General features: G+C 44.0%; 2 protein-coding genes across 2 annotated transcripts; both read left to right on the plus strand.

Annotated features, from left to right (window-relative positions):
• Positions 1-267: 267 nt before the first annotated feature.
• On the plus strand, positions 268-21,443 carry LOC120310182 (zinc finger protein 721-like). The gene is made up of 6 exons (XM_039348310.1): positions 268-1,437; positions 1,594-1,708; positions 1,817-1,875; positions 2,190-2,319; positions 5,466-7,009; positions 19,109-21,443. Exons 1-6 carry the CDS (start codon positions 946-948, stop codon positions 20,951-20,953), a joined length of 4,185 nt encoding a protein of 1,394 aa, XP_039204244.1. The 5' UTR covers positions 268-945; the 3' UTR covers positions 20,954-21,443.
• LOC120310177 (zinc finger protein 202-like) lies at positions 10,161-18,836 on the plus strand. Its single transcript, XM_039348306.1, has 7 exons — positions 10,161-10,592; positions 11,863-12,458; positions 12,642-12,756; positions 12,876-12,943; positions 13,826-13,955; positions 17,259-17,426; positions 18,702-18,836. The coding sequence occupies exons 2-6, from the start codon at positions 12,039-12,041 to the stop codon at positions 17,396-17,398; spliced, it is 873 nt and encodes a 290-aa protein (XP_039204240.1). The 5' UTR covers positions 10,161-10,592; positions 11,863-12,038; the 3' UTR covers positions 17,399-17,426; positions 18,702-18,836.
• Positions 21,444-21,974: the final 531 nt, after the last annotated feature.

The following is a 21,974-nucleotide window of genomic DNA, read 5'->3' on the forward strand; positions in this document are numbered from 1 at the left end:
GAAAGAGGGAACTCTGGAAAAAGGGGGAGGCGAGGAGGATAAAGTGCCTCCAGTCAGCCACCTACAATCTCCCAGGCTTTCCTTGAGGGTGAAAATAACGTTTATTCTTTGTTTCCCTCCGAGTCTCTCCCACCCTCTGGGGCAGTCCCGTGAATTTACGCAGAATCCTCCAGGGGGCGCGCTCGGCCAAGGGAACGCCAGGCGCTTCCCCGTCGGGCCACTGGAGGGCGACGTTTACGGCTGGCTTTCCAGAGAAGGCTGCGGGGAATGACGTCACTGAGTTTTGCCGCTCTAGTGCGCCATCCTCGCTCGCCTTAACCCTTTGAGCGCTAGAGGCGAGGTGGCTGCGGGAGCGTTTCGCGGGGAAGGTTCACACGTGCCTTAGGTGGGAACGGGGGCTCTTCCCGTGCAAAAGCAGAGGGAGGAAGGGGAGACCCGGGCCCACCCTCCTCCGGGCCTCATCCCGGGTCCCATGTTCTCCAGCCGCCCTCTCGCAGGGGGAAGCGGAGCTCCAGAGCATCATCAGCAACAAAAGAACTGGAGATCGCAGTAAGGCAGCGGCCCCTCCAGCTGCCTCTTTCCCGGCCCTGCTCGAGGGAGGGGAGGGACCCCGGCCTTGCGCTCGGCTGGCCCGTTGGCACTCGGACAGGTTGGGTGAGGGTGCATTCACAGCTTCTGGTGGCAGGTCGTTCCACTGGTTAATTGTTCTAACTGTCAGGAGACTTCTCCTTAGTTCTAGATTGCTTCTCTCTTTGGTTAGTTTCCAGCCGTTGCTTCTTGTCCTGCCTTCAGGTGGTGAAATTCTAGTTTCTAATTCTTGGTATTTATTTTTTGTTTTCCCACATAACACAAACTCGAAGCGATTTGCAGTTTTTTTCTCATGGGCAAAGAGGGCAGAAAAAACCTGCTGTGGTCAGTCCTGCAGGAACAGAAACCATCCTATGAATGAAAAGGTGTTTGGAGATCCATAAAGAGTCCTTGAACACGTTTGGAGTTGCTCTACAGAACAGCGAAGGAATGGAGACGCAGCCTTTAATAAAGGAGGGAACTGGAAGTAGCCCTTCAGCTCTTCAGCCTGGGAACCGTGGGAGGCTCTGGGCAAGAACTGGGCAGAAGATCCTGGAGGAGGAAACCATCATCCATTCAGAAGTTCAGCCCTGGAAGTTCAGGAGCCTCCAATACCAGGAGGCTGAGGGTCCCCGAAGACTTTGCAGCCGACTCTACGACACTTGTAGGCGATGGCTGAGACCAGAAAAGCACACCAAAACCCAGATGCTGGACCTGGTTGTTCTGGAGCAGCTCCTGGCTGTCCTGCCCCCAGAGTTGGAGAGCTGGGTGAGGGAGTGTGGAGCAGAGACCAGCTGCCAGGCGGTGGCCCTGGTGGAAGGCTTCCTTCTGAGCCAGGCGGAAGAGCAGAAGGAGCAGGTCGAGTTGAAGGTGAGAGACTTTTTTCTCAGGCGTCTAGAAGGGCTTTGAAGGGAAGGGGTTGACTTCTTCACAACCTCCCTGCCAGAATTCTCTAGCTTTATTACGACTACATGGAGGTGTGATGTTCATGAGTTATGCTTCTTTTCTCCTTCCTCCTATTTCAAGTCCTTCACTGTGGAGATCAGAGATTCTGAAGGAAGGAGGAATCCCTCAAATCTCCCTGAGGATCTGTTGTTCAAGAAGGTACCTCAGGAAGACTCATGCCAGGACACCTTGAAAGGTAAATCAAAGGGCCTTCAATTCCCCAGAGAAATCCCTGGTCTGTGTCTTCTCTTCTGTAGAACACGTCCTTCTATTTTGTTATTAATTATGAATGTCTTCCTCACAGGAAAACATAGAATGGAGTTTCCTGGTCTTTCTGGTGAAGCTGAAACCGTGGTTGAACAAGTAAGTGGGGGACGTAAGTGAGATTTGTATTCTGTCTTGCCTTCAGGAAGTCAAGACGGTGTACAGAGCACTCTATTCACCTACCCTTCCCCCCCTTGTTTGGGCTGTGTTATTTTCATGTTTCTGAATGAAGGAATAAATGCATCACAGTGGCAGCAACTGCTAAACAGACCCATGCTTTTTATTATCCTTTGACCTGGAATTGTACAAGGGTAAACAAAAGTAACTAAATGGTCACACTGTGACATTACCATTTTTAAAAGGTCTTGTCTTTTGCAAATCCACCTTGGTCTTTTCTGTTTTTCCTTGTTCAGGAGGGTCTTGTGTCCTTTGAGGAGGTGGCTGTGTATTTTTCTGAGGAGGAGTGGTCTCAGCTGAATCCTGAACAAAAAGCGCTGCATTGGGAAGTTATGCTGGAAAATCACAGGAATGTGGCCTCTCTGGGTAAGAGTTTGCTACTCTCCAGTAGGAAAACATTTTTCACCTAGATGCCATCAGGCCAGATGTCATCTCAGATAGAGAAGGAAAACATCTGGCCTTCTCCTGCTCCAAGACCGAACGAGGTTAGGGTTCTTGGCTGTGGACAAAGATATGGATTCAGTTTGATCTGATAGTAGCATTTTAAGAGAAAACAAATTAGAATGACCAGAGTACTTAATACAATAAATAATTTTATTTCCATTTAATTTAAATGGAAATAAGTTAAAACTCAAGTACTTTGGCCACCTAATGAGAAAGAAGGGCTCACTGGAGAAGAGCCTGATGCTGGGAAAGATTGAGGGCAATAGAAGAAGGAGACGACAGAGAATGAGGTGGCTGGATGGAGTCACTGAAGCAGTAGGCGTGAACTTAAATGGACTCCAGAAGATGGTAGAGGACAGGAAAGCCTGGAGGAATGTTGTCCATGGGGTTGCGATGGGTCGGACACGACTTCGCAACTAACAACAACAATTAACTCCTAGAGCATAACGTGTTCCAACAATTCAGTTACCCTACCACTGCATGGATACAATCTTTGTTCGAAGGGGATTTTGGGGTATCTTTCTTCAGTAACAGCTGTTGGAAGGGCAGTGAATCTGGCTAAAGAAAGGGCCCTTCTGAATGTTGGGATTGTTATGCGACTGAGATATCTGGCTGGTTGTAGAGGGTATGCAGAGTGGGTCAAGATGGTGTTTCTCCAGTCTGAGTGGTCAGTTTTAACTCTAAATAGCCCACAGTCTAACCTCAGTTAGAACAGGTTCATAGCTCATCAAAGTGATGGTTGGCTATGAGTAGCCATAGAGGCATAATTTGGCATGTGTTGCCTGGCTTCTCAAGTACTGGAGGTTGCCGGTCATCTGTTGAGTCAAACCGACTGGAAAGGAAAGGATTTTTAGTAGTGGAAAAGATGTAAATGTAGCCAAATGTTTCGATTTTGAGGCGGCCAACTTGATGGCAAAGTACTGTGTTCAAAACACGGTATTGTTGAAAAGATGGTTCTCAGAAATTTGGACTGAACTCTTTCTAAGGAAAGCCTAAGGACAGTGACCAAGAATTTTGGAGAATTTGGCAGACAGCTGATTGTCCTTTGGGTGTAATCTGGCATTGAAAGTCCCCTGCAATGATGATGCAGGCAGTGAGAAAGCATAGTTGAAGAGCACTGATAATAATTTTCTCCTTTTCCCCAGATTTCAACAATGCATGGTCAAGGGATGTAAGGAGGTACATTCAAATTGAGGGGGAGCAATTTCTCCCCAGAAAAGTTCAAAGTAACTGTGCAAAGTTCTCAAGTGGGTCTTTTGATATAATCTTTCCATTTAAAGTGGTTGTGATATGGATGCTCGGACCCTCAAGACGTTTACCTCTTCCGATGCCAGGAACTGCTAAGAGAGAGAATGGCTGAGATCCCTCGTTATTGAACATGAAACATAAGAATCTTGAATTGAGAGATACCCATTCAGCAATGTTCCAGAAAAGAGATACCCATTCAGCAATATTCCAGAAAAGCAAGGACAGTATTCTAATGGGGAACTTCCTTGTTTGTTGACTGGAGGGGTAGCTGGCGGTGTGTTGAGGTGTATGACTGGCTGATTTGGCCCATGTAGTCACACTTGGGTTGAAATGAAATCCAAAATCCCTTCGGTGTCTAGGAAGACATTCTTATACTGCTATATGGAATCAAATCACTTTGGTGTTTGTACTTAATGTGGTGGACATTTTGAGATTGTTGTTTCGTTTTGGCATGACTTGGTCCGGGGATCGATTCTACCCCTGGTGCTGGTGTCTTTTCTTCGTCGGAGGCTGCCGCTGTTGTAATTTCATATGATACATGGAGCAAAGATTTGCCTTGGAGATTAAAGGGTATGGCAGTTATTGGATGTATTGTTGTCACAAAAGTCCATGTTATATTACTGGAGCAGGCCACTGCTTGGCTCAGATTGTAGTTCCTGTGTCGTAGTTCCTGTGTCTTTAAGTGGTCAAAGCAGCATTTGTTTTATTATTGTTGGACGTTTCTGCATGTTACAATTCTTTGACAGGGGGCAGGATGGAGGGATTTGAATCTGCTCCAGGAGAACCTATATTGAGGGTATGGGGATCTAGATCGCCCTGGTCAGAGGAATGGACTGCCATAGTGACAGGTCTTTTTTTGAATGTGCTGGCAGCTGTCTTGGGTAGTTGCTAAAATCAAGTCAATTGAAGCTCTGGCTGCTTTATGTGTGGCCACTAAAGTTTCTCTCAAGCTGTCCAGTCTTTGGATAATATCAGCTTTTTGCAAGTTTGGCAGGGCACTGAAAGAGTTAATCAGTTTTTTTCCCAGAGGGTTGTCTGTGCAGTGTCTTGTTCTTCACAGTCATCTCTCTGGGAGCTGAGTTAATAAGGTGACTTAAATCTAAAATCGGATAGTAATAGTAGTAAAGTTGGAAGGGACCTTGGAGGTCATCTAGTCCAACCCCCTGCTCAGACAGGAAACCCTACACCATTTCGGACAAATGGCTGTCCAGTCTCTTCTTAAAAACTTCCAGTGTTGGAGCATTTACTGCTTCTGGAGGCAGGCTGTTTCACTGATTAATTGTTCTCACTGTCAGGAAGTTTCTTCTTAGTTCTAGGTTGCTTCTCTCCTTGATTAGTTTCCACCCGTTGCTTCTTGTCCTGCCTTCAGGCGCTTTGGAAAATAGCTTGATTCCCTCTTCTTTATGGCAGCCCCTGCGATATTGGAACACTGCTATCATGTCCCCCCTTGTCCTTCTCTTCGTTAAACGTGACTCAAAAAGTCATGTTTATTCTTTTTAAAGTGGCAGTAGATATGGCCAGACTGGTTTAGGAGTAGGCTGAGTTCTTCTGAGCAGAATGCTCAGAGTAGAAAGGTTGAAAAGTTATAAAGAAAAGGCCTCGTTTTGAACAATATTGTAGGAATTTTAGGCTACTTCAAGGTGAGTGGAATTCTGTCTCCGTCTCTGTTAGATGGAAGACACTCAGCTGCTTCTTGCAGTGTAGTAACTGGTTAGAGATAAGAAAATTGCTCTTTTTGTTTCTCATTGGCCTTTGTAAGTTAAGATCACTTCCTGCAGTTTGATGTTTTTTGCACTAGCCTTTTTTCTTTTCCTTTGAAGGTAATAATGGGCAGGAGAATCAAGGTTCCTTTGAACTGTTCCAAGTGATCACTGCTGGAGATGGAACACAGAAGTTTGCAATTCAGAAAAAAGGAGAAAGACTTGAAAGAAACCAGCTAAGTAATTGGAATCAGGAAAGCTCATCTTCCATTCATGCCTCAATGCAAGACTTTTTTGCCCAACAAGGGAATATAAAGAAATATATTAGAAATAGCGTGAAACTAATCAAAGCTAAATTACACGTCAATGAACACCCTCCAGTCCAAAACAAACAAGATGATGTAAACAGACACAATGGAAAAAATTACAATGAGTTTTTCACTCTTCCCCTTGGAGATAGGTCCCTTATATCTCAAAAAGGGATCCACATAGAAGAGAAGCCTTATGAATGTGTGGAATGTGGAAAAAGCTTCAGAACAAGCAATCAACTTACTTTCCATAAAGTGATCCACACAGGACAGAAGCCATATAAATACATAAAATTTGGAAAGACTTTTGCTCACAAGAGTAAATTTACCATCCATAGAAGGATCTACCCTGGGGGAAAGCAATATAAATATTTGGAGTATGGAAAGACCTTCGCTCAAAGGGGTGGTCTTATTTCCCATAAAAGGATCCACACAGGGGAGAAGCCATTTAAATGCATGGAGTGTGGAAAGATCTTTGCTCATAGCTGTCATCTTAATTACCAAAGCAAGATCCACATGGGGGAGAAGCCATATAAATGCATGGACTGTGGAAAGACCTTTGCTCACAGACGTATTCTTATTTCCCATAAAAGGATCCACTCAGGGGAGAATTCATATAATTGCAAGGTGTGTGGAGAGACCTTTACTCGTAGAAGTGAACTTACTAATCACAATAGGAGCCACACAGGGGAAAAGCTACATAGTTGCAAGGAAGGTGGAAAGTGGATCAGAAGAAAACCTTCGCTTATTCTCCATGAGATGATCCACACCAGGCCAAAGGCATTTATATGTCTGCAGTGCGGAAAGGCCTTTCGGACGAATTATCAACTTACCCTCCATAAAAGGATCCACACAGGAGAGAAGCCATATAAATGCTTGGAGTGTGGAAAGACCTTTGCTCAGAGCACTCATCTTAATTCCCATAAGAAGATCCACACAGGGGAGAAGCCTTATAAATGCATGGACTGTGGGAAGGCCTTTCCTACGAGGACTAAACTTACAATCCATAAAAAGATCCACACAGGGGAGAAACCGCATAAATGCATGGACTGTGGGAAGGCCTTTGCTGAGAGGAATCATCTTAATTCCCATAAAAGTATCCACACAGGGGAGAAACCACATAAATGCATGGAGTGTGGGAAGGCCTTTGCATATAGAAGTGGACTTACTAAACATAATTGGATTCACACAGGCGAGTTGCGATATAAATGCATGGAGTGTGGAAAGAACTTTGCTTATAGAAGTGAACTTACTAAACATAATTGGATCCACACAGGGGAGAAGCCATATAAATGCTTGGAGTGTGGGAAGAGCTTCACTCGGAGGGGTTATCTTACTTCCCATAAAAGGATTCACATGGGAAATGGCATATAAATGTTTGGGATGTGGAAAGGGTTTCTACAAAACTCAATCACCTGTTACATAAAATGATCCACCCAGTGGAAAAGCCTTATAATAGTTTGTGTGTGTAATGATTTAGTGAAGGTAAAAAAATATTGGGCCAAACCCTCACAAGTATAGGTTCTCCTGCTTGAGTAGGGGGCTAGACTAGAAGATCTCCAACGTCCCTTCCAGCTCTATTCTAAGTGGCAGCTTGAAATGACTAGTAAAAAAACAAAAAACAAAACAAAAACCCCATGTTTTATTTATGAACCCTAGATTTTTGAAGTTACTGTCATTTGAATATGAGCAATGCTATTTGCACATGAAGAATGAAAATCTTTTTCTTAACTTGTTTATTGCAGCTTCCATTTGGGGGTCAATGCCAACACAATGGAATTGTCTGATCTCACTATGCAGTTTCATGGGAGTATGCCCTTTATTGGATTTTTGCAAGTGAGCTCGTTTCTCACAAATTGTTTCTTCTCTCTTGATTCTGCTGTCAGTTGGCAGATGTTTAACATGCTACTTCACTAGCCAGAAGGAACTCGTCTCTATTACTCAAGGCCACTTCCCATAAATTTACTTTCTTTTCCCTATTCTTATTCTAATTGTTTTCCCGTCCCTCTCCTCCCTTAATATACTCATAGTTTATCACAGGACCCTACAGTTTTCTATAATAACAAATGAATCTAACAGTAAAACCCAAATCCCCCCCTTTTTTTAATCATTAAGTTTTTGACACCTTGCTAAGCACTGGTGGTACTCAAATATTCTTGTGTGTGTGTGTGTGTGTGTGTGTGTGTGTGTGTAGAGAGACAGAGACAGAGACAATGATAGACAAATGTGGGAAAAAGAGCTTATTGTTTTTACAGAAACTGTTGAAGACATGCTAGTCTGTGAAATAAATACATTGTATATATTTTAATCTCATTAACCTAGCTTGCAGGAATTCTATCTAGGAAAGTATCTTCTATGCTGAAAACCGGTCCTAACCAGAACTTACTGATTTGATAATTTTAAATACAATCCCCAGGAACTAACAACCATAAAAGGAAGTTCGTAAATAAGGGGGGGGGCGATAAAATTAGTGGGAGATGTAATTGGGGCAGAAATAATGTATTCACTTTAGAAGCTTTTGATAGGTTGTGACGAAATAAAGTAGAATAGAATAGAGAATAGAGCTGGAAGGGACCTTGGAGGTCTTCGAGTCCAGCCCCCTGTTCAAGCAGGACAACCTATACCCGTGGTGGCGAACCTATGGCACGCGTGCCACAGGCGGCACTCCGAGCCCTCTCTGTGGGCACACGTGCCATGCCCCGGAGATGGTGAGGGACTGGCCCCCTCTGCCCTGGCCCCACCCACCCAGTCTGCCATGACCACGGCCACCTGGATCTGGTGAAAAATAAGTCAGTTTTGGGTTGCAATTTGGGTACTGGGTCTCTAAAAGGTTCGCCATCACTGACCTATACCGTCTCAGATAGTTGAATATCCAGTCTCCTCTTAAAAATCTCCAGTGATGGAGCACCCACGATTTCTGGGTGTAAGCTATTCCACTGGTTGATTTTCCTCACTGTCAGAAAGTTTCTCCTTAGTTCCAGGTTGTTTCTCTCTTTAATCAGTTTCCAACCGTTGTTTCTCGTCCTTCCCTCTGGTGCAGTGGTTCTCAATCTTTCTAATGCCGCGACCCCATAATACAGTTCCCCATGTTGTGGTGACCCCCAACCACTTATACATCACCAGGTGCCAGGGGCGTGGCCAAGGAAAAGGGGGAAAAATGGCAGACAGCCTTGTTTGGCGACCCCCGTGAAATGGTCGTTCGACCCCAAATGGGGTCCTGATCCACAGGTTGAGAACCACTGCTCTGGTGCTTTGGTGAACAACCTGGCCCCCTCTGGCTTGTGGCACCCCATCAGATACTGGAACACTGCTATTATGTCTCCCCTATTCCTTCTTTTCCTTAGACTAGCCAGGCCCAAATCCTGTAGCCGTTCTTCCATATGTTTTAGTCTCCGGGCCTTTGATCATTTTAATTGGTCTTCTTTGATTACATATGATTACTAAGCCAATGAAGAAAAGGTGGGAGGTAAATTTGTAATGGCAATGGAGAATATAAAGAATGAATATTGTAGATCTGGGGTGTGTCCACTGTGTGCTTGCATGCACAAGGAGCACCCCCTTTGCAAAGGAGTACAAATAAATTACCATGGTTTTCTCTTGGGAAGTTTTGGCTTGTGATTTTTATTTCAACTAAACCTCTCTCTCCCTCCCTCCCTCTCTCGCTCACACACACACACACACACACACACACACACACACACAAGTTTATGTGCAAGCAGCTTTGTAGGTGCTTTAAAAGCAAATGTTTCATCTGTAGGTACAGGTGATTGCTTACAGGAAAAGAGCGTGGTAAGGGAAGGGGAGAAAAGGAATTATGGATGGAGCCTGGGTTGCTGTGTATGAGTCATCATCCTGAAATTGTTTTTTTGGGCTATCATCTTATGCCTGGTACCAAGACCTGATCTTTTTGTTCTTGAAAAGGTATAAAAGGTGGAAGACATCTTTCCTGGTTGTTGCCTTCATCTCTCTACCAGCCGCAAAGAGAGATGGGGTCACCCAACTCTATTTTGATCAAAATAAAAGTTGTTTGCTTCCTGAAGCCTCCGCTCAGGAGCTTCTTTGGCTCTTTTAAATTCCTGCTGGGACCATTGTGAGGCTAAGTGGAAAACCTTACATAACCTTTGCCAGTCTCTCCTTTGTAATGCTGCACGCAGGCTCAGCGCACAAGACGCAAAGCTGAGGCAGAAAAGTTTCCAGGAGATGGAGTGTGAGGTAAATCTTCCCTCAGAAGATGTGGGTGAAAGGAGGACTGGAATGGCTTCCCTCCAGCAGGAGAGAAAGGGGGAATTCTGGGAACGCGAGGAGACCTTTTGGGAGGCGGGGAGAATAAAGCGCCTCCAATCAGCCACCCACAACCTCCCCGGCTGCTCTTGGGGGGAAAAAAAATCCCATTTATTCCTTGCTTCCCTCAGGAGACTTTCCCGCCCATTGTGGGGAATCCAGTGAATTTACGCAGAATCCCGCCTAGAGGGCGCCCTCGGCTAAGAAAAGGAAACGCCAGGCGCTTCTCCTATTGGACCACTGGAGGGCGAAGGTCACGGCTGGCTTTCCAGAGGAGGCGGTGAACAGAGTGACGTCACATGCACTTGCCGCTCTAGGACGCCGCACTCGCTCACCTTAATCCTTTCAGTTCGGGAGACGAAGGGGCTGCGGGAGTGTCTTGCGGAGGAGCCGTTCACACGTGTCTTAGGGGGGACAGGGGCTTTTCCCGTGCAAAGGGAGGCGGGGAAGGGAGAGACCCGTGCCCCGCTCAACCCTATCCCGGGTCCCATGTTCCCCAGCTGTTCTCTCCATGCAGGGGGAAGCGGAGCTTCACAGCAGCAGCAGAACCGGGGATCCCAGGAAGTCGGCGGCCCCTTCAGCTGCCTGCTTCCCAGCTCTCCCCGAGGAGACCTCGGCCCTGCGCTTGGCTGACCCGGTTGGGCTCCGAGAAAGTTGTGTGAGTGATGTACAGTGTCTAAATTCTACGTCCAACCTGCAATTAAGGAGAAACTTCCTGACACGGAGGACAATTAACCAGTGGAACAGAATAAGAATAATAAAGTTGGAGGTCATCTAGTCCAACCCCCTGCTCAGGCAGAAAACCCTATAGCATTTAAGACAAATGGCTGTCCAGTCTCTTCTTAAAGACTTCCAGTGTTGAAGCATTCACAGCTTCTAGAGGCAGGTTGTTCCACTGGTTAATTGTTCTAACTGTCAGAAAATTTCTCCTTAGTTCCAGGTTGCTTCTCTCGATTAGCTTCCATCCGTTGCTTCTTGTCCTGCCTTCAGGCGCTTTGGAGAATAGCTTGACTCCCTTTTCTTTGGGGCAGCCCCTGAGATATTGGAACACTGCCATCATGTCCCCCCTTGTCCTTCTCTTCGTTAAACTAGACATACCCAATTCCAGCAACCGTTCCTTGTACGTTTTAGCCTCCGGTCCCCTAATCATCTTTGTTGCTCTTCTCTGTACTCTTTCTAGAGTCTCAACATCTTCTTTACATCGTGGTGACCAAAACTGGATTCCAAGTGTTGCCTTACCAAGGCATTGTTAAGTGGTATTCACGTGATCTTGATTCTATCCCTCTGTTAATGCAGCCCAGCACTGTGTTGGCTTTTTTGGCAGCTGCAGCACACGGCTGGCTCATATTTAAGTGATTGTCCACTAGGACTCCAAGATCCCTCTCATAGTTACTACTATTGAGCAAGGTATCACCTTTACTAGGGATAGGTAACCTTGGCTCTTTTATGACTCGTGGACTTCAGCTTCCAGAATTGGCTCAGGAATTCTGAGAGTTGAAGTCCACGAGTCATAAAAGAGCCAAGGTTGCCTACCCCTGACCTATACTATACCTGTACATTTGGTTTTTCTTTCCTAAATGTAGAACCTTACTTTTTTCACCATTGAATTTCATTTTGTTAGATAGCGCCCAGTATTCAAGTCTGTCCAGATCCTCCTGTATCTTAAGCCTTAAGAAGATTCGTACTACATGGAGGGGGCTTTGAGTTCAGAGTACAAAAATCCTCTTCATGTTGTGTGATGTTCAGAAATTGTGGGCGCTCCATCACTGGATGTTTTTAAGAAGAGACTGGACAGTCACTTGTCTGACATGGCATAGGTTCTCCTGCTTGAGCAGGGGAGCTGGACTAGAAGATCTCCAAGGTCCTTTCCACCTCTATTCTATTCTAGTTTCTAATTCTTGGTATTTATTTATTTTTTTCTATCTCAGATATACAAACTCGCAGCCATTTGTAGTCTTTGCAAGCCAAAATTTTCTCTTGGGCAAGAAGAGCTTGCAGTGGTCAGCCCAGCAGCAGTGGAAACGGTCCTATGAATTAAAAGATGTTTGGAGATTCACAAGAGTCCTTGGACACATTTGGAATTGCTCTATAGAACAGAGAAGGAATGGAGACACGACCTTTAATAAATGAGGGAATTGGAAGTGGCCCTTCAGCTGTTCAGCCTGGGAACTGTGGGAGGCTCTGGGCAAGAACTGGGCAGAAGATCCTGGAGGAGGAAACCGTCATCCATTCAGAAGTTCAGTCCTGGAACTTCAAGACCATCCAATACCAGGAGGCTGAGGGTCCCCGAGGACTTTGCAGCCGACTCCATACATTTTGTAGGCAATGGCTGAGACCAGAAAAGCACACCAAAGCCCAGATGCTGGACCTGGTTCTTCTGGAGCAGCTCCTGACCCTTCTGCCCCCAGAGATGGAGAGCTGGGTGAGGGAATGTGGAGTAGAGACCAGCTCCCAGGCGGTGGCCCTGGCTGAAGGCTTCCTCCTGAGCCAGGCAAAGGAGCAGAAGGAGCATGTCGAGTTGCAGGTGAGCAGCTTTCTTCTCAGGAATCTAGAAGGGCTTTGAAGGGAATAAAAAGTTTGAATTCTTCACCTTCCAGTCTCCTCTGGCATTCGTACTACATGGGGGGAGGGACTTTGAGGTTGTGTTCAGAGTACAAAAATCCTCTTCATGTTGTGTGATGTCCATAAATTCTTCTCCTATTTCAAGTCCTTCGCTGTGGAGATCAGAGATCCTGAAGGAAGGAGGAATCCATCAAATCTCTCTGAGGATCTGTTGTTCAAGAGGGTACCTCAGGAAGATTCAAGCCAGGACACCATCAAAGGTAATCAAAGGTCCGTCCATTCCCCAGAGAGATCCCAGCTATCTTACTTGGTCTATGTCTTCTCTCCTGTAGAATACGTCCTTCTATTTTGTTATTGATCATGAATGTCTTCCTCACAGGGAAACATAGAATGGAGTTTTCTGGTCTTTCTGGTGGAGCTGAAACAGTGGTTGAACCTCCAAATGAAGTAAGTGGGGGACGTTTACTAGATTTGTATTCACTGTTGCCTTCAGTAAGTCAAGCTGGTGGGTGTACAGAGCACTCTATTTTTCAATGACCCCTCGCCCCCGCTATTGTTTGGGCTGTGTTATTTTCATGTTTCTGAGCAACGTGGAAAGGAGAATAATAGCAGGTTCAAGTTACTCTCAGCAGGTTTGTTTTCTCTGAAGACTCTTGTTGGGACACAATGGTTTGTCATTTCTATCCACAGATTCTATTTAGGAAAAAATTTTTTTAAAGACCACTAGTTACCTTATTCTGCTGGGTACTCTTCCTACTATTAGTTTACAAGAAGTAATTTTTGAAAAAATTCTTCAAGAAATGAGAGTGAAAGAATACAGTACCGGTAATCACATCACAGTGGCAGCAACTGCTAAACAGACCCATGCTTTTTATTATCCTTTGACCTGGAATTGTAGAAGGCGAATCATAAATAACTAAAGGGTCACTCTGTGACATTGTTTGTAACCAGTGATTAAAAAATAGGTTCATCAGATTAGAAGATAATGCAGATTATTAAAATCCAATAACAGTGGCCAGATGGAAAAGTCTCTGTGTAAAAATGGTTTTGAAGGAGCACATAATCAAGGCAGTACTGGCTTTGAAAGCAATTTCTGATCCTCTGATTTGGGCCAGGATTTGGACACCAAATAATCCAGCTCTTGAAAGGCTGAGGAATGCCCTTTCTGGGGAATTTTCTCTTGTTTTGTCTTCTTCCATCTCCCCTAAACCTTAAATTCATATCAAACATAGCCGTTTAAGTTAGCAAATAGCTTTGCTTTGGGAATTTGTGAACAATGGAACAAACCACACAAATGTGTCTTGGTCTTTTTTGTTTTTCCTTGTTCAGGAGAGTCTTGTGTCCTTTGAGGAGGTGGCTGTGTATTTTTCTGAGGAGGAGTGGTCTCAGTTGGATCCTGACCAAAAAGCCCTTCATTGCAAAGTCATGCTGGAAAATCATAGGAATGTGGCCTCTCTGGGTAAGAGTTTGCTACTCTCCAATAGAGTGTTTGGGAAGACATTCTTTAGTTAGATGCCATCAGTTATTTTTTATTTAAAAAAAGTCTCCACGCAGATGTCATCTCTTCAGACACAGAAGGAAAACATTTGGCCTTCTGCTGCTCCAAGTCAGAATGAGATTAGGATACTTGCCCATGGACAAAAAGATTTATCTGATAATAGCATGTTGACAGAAAACAAATCAGAATGATCAGAGTATTTCATAAGATAAATAGTTTTAGTTCCATTTATTTTCAATGGAAACATGCTCCTGGCATGTTCCTGCATAGAGGGGACAATAGAGCATGTTCCAACGAATTTGCTGTGAGACTGAGATATTTGGCTGGTTGGAGAGGGTGTGCAGAGTGGGTCAAGAAGATGTTTCTCGGTGGGTCTGAGTAGTCAACTTGCAGCTCTAAATCAATAGCCCCCGTCTAAGATCAGTTAGAACCGGTTTGTAGCGCATTGAAATGATGGTTGGCTGTGAAAAGCCATAGAGTTGTAATTTGGTATGTATTGCTTGGCTTCTAGAGTAGAAGCAACCTAGAACTAAGGAGAAACTTCCTGACAGTGAGAACAATTAATCAGTGGAACAGCTTGCCTCCAGAAGCAGTAAATGCTCCAACACTGGAAGTTTTTAAGAAGAGACTGGACAGCCATTTGTCCGAAATGGTGTAGGGTTTCCTGCCCGAGCAGGGGGTTGGACTAGATGACCTCCAAGGTCCCTTCCAACTTTACTATTATTATTATTAATAGTAAAGAGAAGGCAGTTTGGATAGAAGAAAGCTAAAAATCGTTTTAGCTCTCACAGGTCTCTGCTGAAATTAACCCACTGTAATAAATGTTAGTGTCTAGGTTGTGATAGACGAGACGAAACAAACCAGAACTCTGAGGCTAGAGATTTCCTCAGAGAACATGTTTATTGGTTACATCGTATTGGCATGGTCAAAAGTGAAACTAAGTCTGAAATCCCTTTGAAGGAGAAACACTATTACAAAATTAAATGTCCCACCCCATTGCTATGCAATCAGCTACGTTTCCCAATAGGATAGTTTGGCGGGGTTTATAATCAAATGCTCATGCCCCCCCCACCTAACCGACAGAGATTTCCTTGGTTCTCACGGGACAGTGAAATGTTTAGACTAGCAGAAATCCTCTGCAACCCCCTCCCCATTCTTGTGGCAACCTAGAACAAGTAAGATGGTTGCAGCCAGGTACATTGTAATGTTGACAGTCAGACCTCCCCCCCCCCCCCGTAGGAAGAAAGCAAGTCCTTTAAAGGAAACAAAATTACAGGTGAGGAATTCCTCCTGGGTTTTTGAGGTTGCTTGTTATAGAATTTTTTTATTAATCTGTCTGCCTTGACATAGGTATGAATGAAAGCCCCTGGGTAGACCCAATTGGTTTTCCAAACTCCCTGCAGAATTTTGCAGTAAACTGAACCCTCCTAAACAATATAATCCTTTTTGGAGCTACATGGAGGTGATAGATGTGTTTTTAAAATAACCTGGCTAGCTTTTGGGCAGATGAGAGTCCCGAACAAGTGATGAAATTAGTTTGCTTTGTAAAAAGATCAGTGACAGCCCAGATCATTGTGCTTCCCCTGTCCTCAGTAATTCCACAATTAAATCCATGGCTATCTCCTCCCAGGGTTGGGACGGATCAGCCACTTGTTGCAATAGACCAGGAGGTTTCCAGGGCACTTTTTCATAGCTGCACGGGTAGCACAGCTTTTCACATAACTTTCAATGTCTTTTTTTCATGCCTGGCCACCAAAACGGGCGCTGCACCAAATGCAAAGTTTTTAGAAAGCCAAAATGACCGGCTGGTTTTGCATCATGACTGCATTAAAGGGCCTGAATTTTGAGGGATGCCGGAAGGTATAGTCAATCTCGAAAAGTCAATAGCGGTCTATTGTCTGTGAACCTGGGGTCTGTTTTTAACTCCTCTTTTGAGTTTTTGAGTTAGTTGAATATAGGGCTCGTCAGATTTTCTCTGTGTTTGCCCTCTCATGGTTACTTGAGAGGCTGATTGTGGTTGAGGAATGATGGAATTAACAATTTCCTCCCGGCGGCTTTTATATTGGGGCATTCTAGACAAAGCATCTGCCAGGAAGTTTTTCCCCCTAGGGAGGCATTTGAGGGTGAAATTAAAATGGTTGAAATACTGTGCCCACTTACTTACTTAAGGGACAATTTTCTAGGAGTTTTTATTGCCTCTAGGTTTTTGTGACCAGTCCATACTTCAAAAGGCACTTTGCTCCCTTCCAGGAAATGGCGCCAAGTTAGCAAAGCCCCTCTCACCACAAAAGCTTCCTTCTCCCAAACAGCTCATTGTCGCTCTGTGTCTGAAAGTTTTCTTGAGGTGTAGGCACAAGGTTGTAGGTTCCCCCCCCCCCCCGTTATTTCTCTATAGGAGGACAGCACCCACAGCAACATCACTTGCATTGGCCTGAATGGCAAATGGTTCCTCTGTGTCGGGATGTTTAAGAATCGGTTCTGTCGCAAACAGTCTTTTTAATTGTTCAAAAGCTGCCTGGCATTCCATAGTCCATTGTAAAGGCTGACACAGGTGAGCTTTCCCCCCTTGTCCGGTCTTTAACAGTACAATAATTGGCATAGTGGTTCTCGCAAAAGGGGATGAACTGTCGATAGAAGTTCGCGAATCCCCAAAAACTTTGAAGCTGGTTGCGGGTCTGCGGAGGCTGCCACTCTAATACCGTTCTGACTTCCACTGCTTCACAAGACATTCAGTAGCTCAAGTAATTGAGGCATATCTGCTGAAACTCACATTTAGAAAGCATTGCACAGAGGCTAGCTTTTAACAGTTTCTTGCATACCTCTCGAACTAACTTGACATGCTCCTCCATGGTCTCAGTGTAGATGAGGATATTGTCAAGGTAAACCAAAAACTCCCTTGTAAAGGTGATCATGCAACACCTGGTTTATCAGTTGCATAAACACGGCAGGGGCTTCTTGGAGTCTGAAAGGCATTAATTTGAACTGAAACCTCCCCAGGGGACAATTGAAGGCTGTCTCCCATTCATCCCCCTCTCTTAATTCGCACCTGGTAATAAGCCTCTCTTAAGTCCAGTTTTGTGAAGATTTTTCCCTTAGCCAGGTGGGCCAGCATGTCTTTCATCAGAGGAAGAGGGTACATATTTTCTACACTGACAGTGTTTAACCCTTTAAAATCCATGCACAGCCTCACAGACCCATCTTTCTTTTCCTTGACTAGCATTGAGGCGTCCATGCCGAACATTTATTTCTTTGTTTGTTGTACAGTTCTAAGATGGTGGCCCCTGGATCAGCTACGGCTACATTGGCTCTCGAAGGTGAAAAGTTTTGGGAGGGATATAAAGGATAGAGGCCACATGATCAGGAAGGTTTTAATGTGTTTGAGCAACGTGATGGAACTAAGATAACATACGACCGACAATCTTTGCTGGGATGGTGAGTTTCTAGCTGGTGCTGTTTGAAATTGTTCTGCCAGCAGCAAGATCTGACTGCTGGCAATACAATGGATTGTATTGCAAATCAGAGCCGTTTCCAAAGCAGGCAGAGGAGGAGAGGTCCTGGGACTTATGGAATGAAGGAACTGGATGAGGCTGTCGGCAGGCCTAGAGGAAGAGAGAGAGGATTTTGGAGAAGTTGGTGGCGGCAGTAGCGTGCTCCAGGGGCAAAAAAGAAGCAAGGCCTCTTTAAGGAAAATGTGGAAGAGACAGGATCAGAAAAAGGAAAGGAGGCGAGGTTGTTGTGCAGGAAGACAAGCTAATTTGAGGGCTAATCCTCAATTTCCATCTGTCCTGTTTGCCATCGTTCGCTCCCTAGAGACTAAAATGGAGGATCTGAAACTTGAGCTGGCCACGAACAAGGAGTGTATATTTGAGGTGACTCTTTGAGAGCTGTATACAACAAAATTTCATTTTGATATATGCCGATTGGTGACATTCAAAGTGACAATAAAATAACAACAACAACAACAATTGTCAATAATAAAGACAAAAAAGTCTGGATAGTGGACATGGCAGTGCCTGGAGACAGCAGAATAGACGATAAAGAACTGGAGAAGATAACAAAATACAAAGACCTACCAATAGAAATAGAAAGACTGTGGCAAAGCAAGCAAGGGTAGTACCAATAGTAATAGGCGCCTTGGGTGCAATCCCAAAACAACTGGAGCACCACTTGAACACTGTTGGTATTGACAAATTCACCATTAGTCAATTGCAAAAGGCGGCCTTACTAGGAACTGCTTCCATCCGGCCTTACTAGGAACTGCTTCCATTACAGACGATATCTGTAATACCATCAAACATCCACATCTGCCTATCCCAGGTCCTGGGTAAGGACTTGATAGGTAGACAAAAATGCCAAATCCAGTCTGAACATCTGGCTGACTGTGCAATGATCAATAATTATTATCATTATTATTGTTGTTGTTTTGTTATTATTATTATAGTTGACAGGCTATCTCCTATTACTTCCCTGGATATTTCCTCTGATTATTGCTTAAGTGTGAGCTGAGTCTGGATAAGAACTGAATACATACGGATAATTGTAGAGAAAGAGATATTTTCTAGATATTTCCCAGGCTTTTATGGCTTTTGAATATAGAAATTATAATTTCTATAACATGTATTTGCAATATATTGGAATTTCACAAAAATTAATATGGCTTCCTACAATTTGATGTTTTTCACTAACCCTTTTTCTTTTCCTTTGAAGGTAATAATGGGCAGCAGAATCAAGATTCCTGTGAATTGTTTCCAGTAATCATTGCTGGAGATGGAACAGAGAAATCTGCAATTCGAAAGAAAGTACAAAGACATGAAAGAAACCAGTTAAATAATTGGAATCAGGAAAGCTCATCTTCCACTGATGCTTCAATGCAAGGCTTTCTTGCCCAGCAAGGAAATATAAAGAAATATATTAGAAAAAAAATGAAACTAATCAGAGCTAAATTAGATGTCAATGAACACTATCCCATCCAAAAAAAACAAGATGATGTAAACAGACACAATGGAAAAAATTACAATGAAAGTTTCCACCCAAGGCAGAAGGCATTTAAATGTGTGAAATGTGGAAAGGTGTTTTGGACGAATTATCAACTTACCCTCCATAAAAGGATGCACACAGGAGAGAAGCCATATAAATGCTTGGAGTGTGGAAAGACCTTTGCTCAGAGCACTCATCTTAATTCCCATAAGAAGATCCATACAGGGGAGAAGCCTTATAAATGCATGGACTGTGGGAAGGCCTTTGCTACGAGGACTAAACTTACAATCCATAAAAAGATCCACACAGGGGAGAAACCGCATAAATGCATGGACTGTGGGAAGGCCTTTGCTTATAGAAGTGGACTTACTAAACATAATTGGATCCACATGGGGGAGAAGCCATTTAAATGCAGAGAGTGCGGAAAGACTTTTGGTCGTAGTGGTAATCTTATTTCTCATAAAAGGATCCACACAGGAGAAACACCATATAGTTGCAAGGAGTGTGGAAAGAGGTTCAAAACAAAATCTTCCCTTACATACCATGAAATGATCCACACAAGGCAAAAGGCATTTAAATGTGTGCAATGTGGAAAGGCCTTTTGGACGAATTATGAACTTACCCGCCATAAAAAGATCCACACAAGGGAGAAGCCATATAAATGCTTGGAGTGTGGAAAGACCTTTGCTCAGAGCACTCATCTTAATACCCATAACAGGATCCACACAGGGGAGAAGCCATATAAATGCACGGAGTGTGGAAAGACCTTTGCTCACAGCAGTAGTCTTATTTCTCATAAAACGATCCACACAGAAGAAAAGCCCTTTAGTTGCAAGGAATGTGGAAAGTGGCTCAAAACAAAATCTTCCCTTATACGCCATGAAATGATCCACTCACACCAGAAGGCATTTATATGTGTACAATGTGGAAAGGGCTTTCGGAGGAATTATGATCTTACCATCCATAAAAGAATCCACACAGGGGAGAAGCCATATAAATGCACAGAATGTGGAAAGACCTTTGCTCAGATCGGTGGTCTTATTTCCCATAAAAGGATCCACACAGGAGAGAAGCCATATAAATGCATGGAATGTGGAAAGACCTTTGCTCATAGCAATAGTCTTATTTCTCATAAAACGATCCACACAGGGGAAAAGCCCTATACTTGCAAGGAATGTGGAAAGTGGTTCAAAACAAAATCTTCCCTTACACGCCATGAAATGATCCACAAGGCATTTATATGTGTACAGTGTGGAAAGGGCTTTCGGGGGAATTATCAACTTACCCGCCATAAAAAGATCCACACAAGGGAGAAGCCATATAAATGCTTGGAGTGTGGAAAGACCTTTGATCAGAGCACTCATCTTAATACCCATAACAGGATCCACACAGGGGAGAAGCTATATAAATGCATCGAGTGTGGAAAGACCTTTGCTCATAGCAGTAGTCTTAGTTCTCATAAAATGATCCACGCAGAGGAAAAGCCCTATAGTTGCAAGGAATGTGGAAAGTGGCTCAAAACAAAATCTTCCCTTATACGCCATGAAATGATTCACACAAATCAGAAGACGTTTATATGTGTACAATGTGGAAAGGGCTTTCGGAGGAATTATGATCTTACCATCCATAAAAGAATCCACACAGGGGAGAAGCCATATAAATGCACAGAATGTGGAAAGACCTTTGCTCAGATCGGTGGTCTTATTTCCCATAAAAGGATCCACACAGGAGAGAAGCCATATAAATGCATGGAATGTGGAAAGACCTTTGCTCATAGCAATAGTCTTATTTCTCATAAAACGATCCACACAGGGGAAAAGCCCTATACTTGCAAGGAATGTGGAAAGTGGTTCAAAACAAAATCTTCCCTTACACGCCATGAAATGATCCACAAGGCATTTATATGTGTACAATGTGGAAAGGGCTTTCGGGGGAATTATGATCTTGCCATCCATAAAAGAATCCACATTTATATGGGATAAGCCATATAAATACACAGAATGTGGAAAGTCCTTTGCTCAGATCAGTGGTCTTATTTCCCATAAAAGGATCCACACGAGAGAAGCCCTATAAATGCATAGAGTGTGGAATGAGCGTCAGTTTGTGTGATTGTCTTACTTGCCATAAAAGGATTCACACAGATGCCATATAAAATTGTGGAATGTGGAAAGGGTTTCTACAAAAATAGATCACTTACATAAAAAGATCTACACAGTAGAAAATCCTTATAAAAGCATCAAGTTTGGAAAGATCTTTACTCAGACCAGTCATCTTGCTTCCCATAGAAGGATCCACATGGGAGAGGATGTAGAAATGTGTGAAGTGTGGGGAAAAGCTTCAATCATAATAGTTCCCTTACATATCACAAAAGAATCCATACAGAACAGAAATTATATAAATATGAGTGGCTTGGGAAGAGTTTCAGGAGAAGTAATGTCCTAATTTTTCAATAAACATATATTTGGATGAGAATCGTGGTTAAGTCTATGCTTTTTCTCTTCGTGTGTAATGATCTAGGGAAGGTTAAAAAAAATGGGCCAAACCCTCGTGGCAGTCTGAGAGATGAAGACTGACAAAAAACAATTAGCATATGCTATTTTATTTATGAATCTCAGATTTTTTAAAGTAGTGTCATTTGAAGATATAGATGGATGGGTGGAAGGATGGATGGAAAGAATGGAATCAGAATAGAGCTGGAAGGGATCTTGGAGGTCCAGCCCCCTGCTCCAGCAGGAAACCCTATAGAACAGACATGTCAAACACAAGGCCCGGGGGCCGGATGCGGCCCGCAAAGAGGTTTCATGTGGCCCGTGAAGCCATCCTGGAAACAGTGAGGGAACGGCCCCCGCTGCCTTGGCCCTGGCCCTGGCCCAGGCCGGGAGCCAATGTACAACTTTGTGGTGGCCATCTATGCTGAAACACATTCAGTCTTAGCTCCACAAGGCTGTAGCTAGGATCACCTGGGGTTTCATGGCTCTTGACCTGGTAGCTGTGGCCCTGACT

Source organism: Crotalus tigris, unplaced genomic scaffold, assembly GCF_016545835.1.
Source record: "Crotalus tigris isolate CLP2741 ecotype Arizona unplaced genomic scaffold, ASM1654583v1 scf7180000018127.1262416, whole genome shotgun sequence".
NCBI classification, from domain to species: Eukaryota; Metazoa; Chordata; class Lepidosauria; order Squamata; family Viperidae; genus Crotalus; species Crotalus tigris.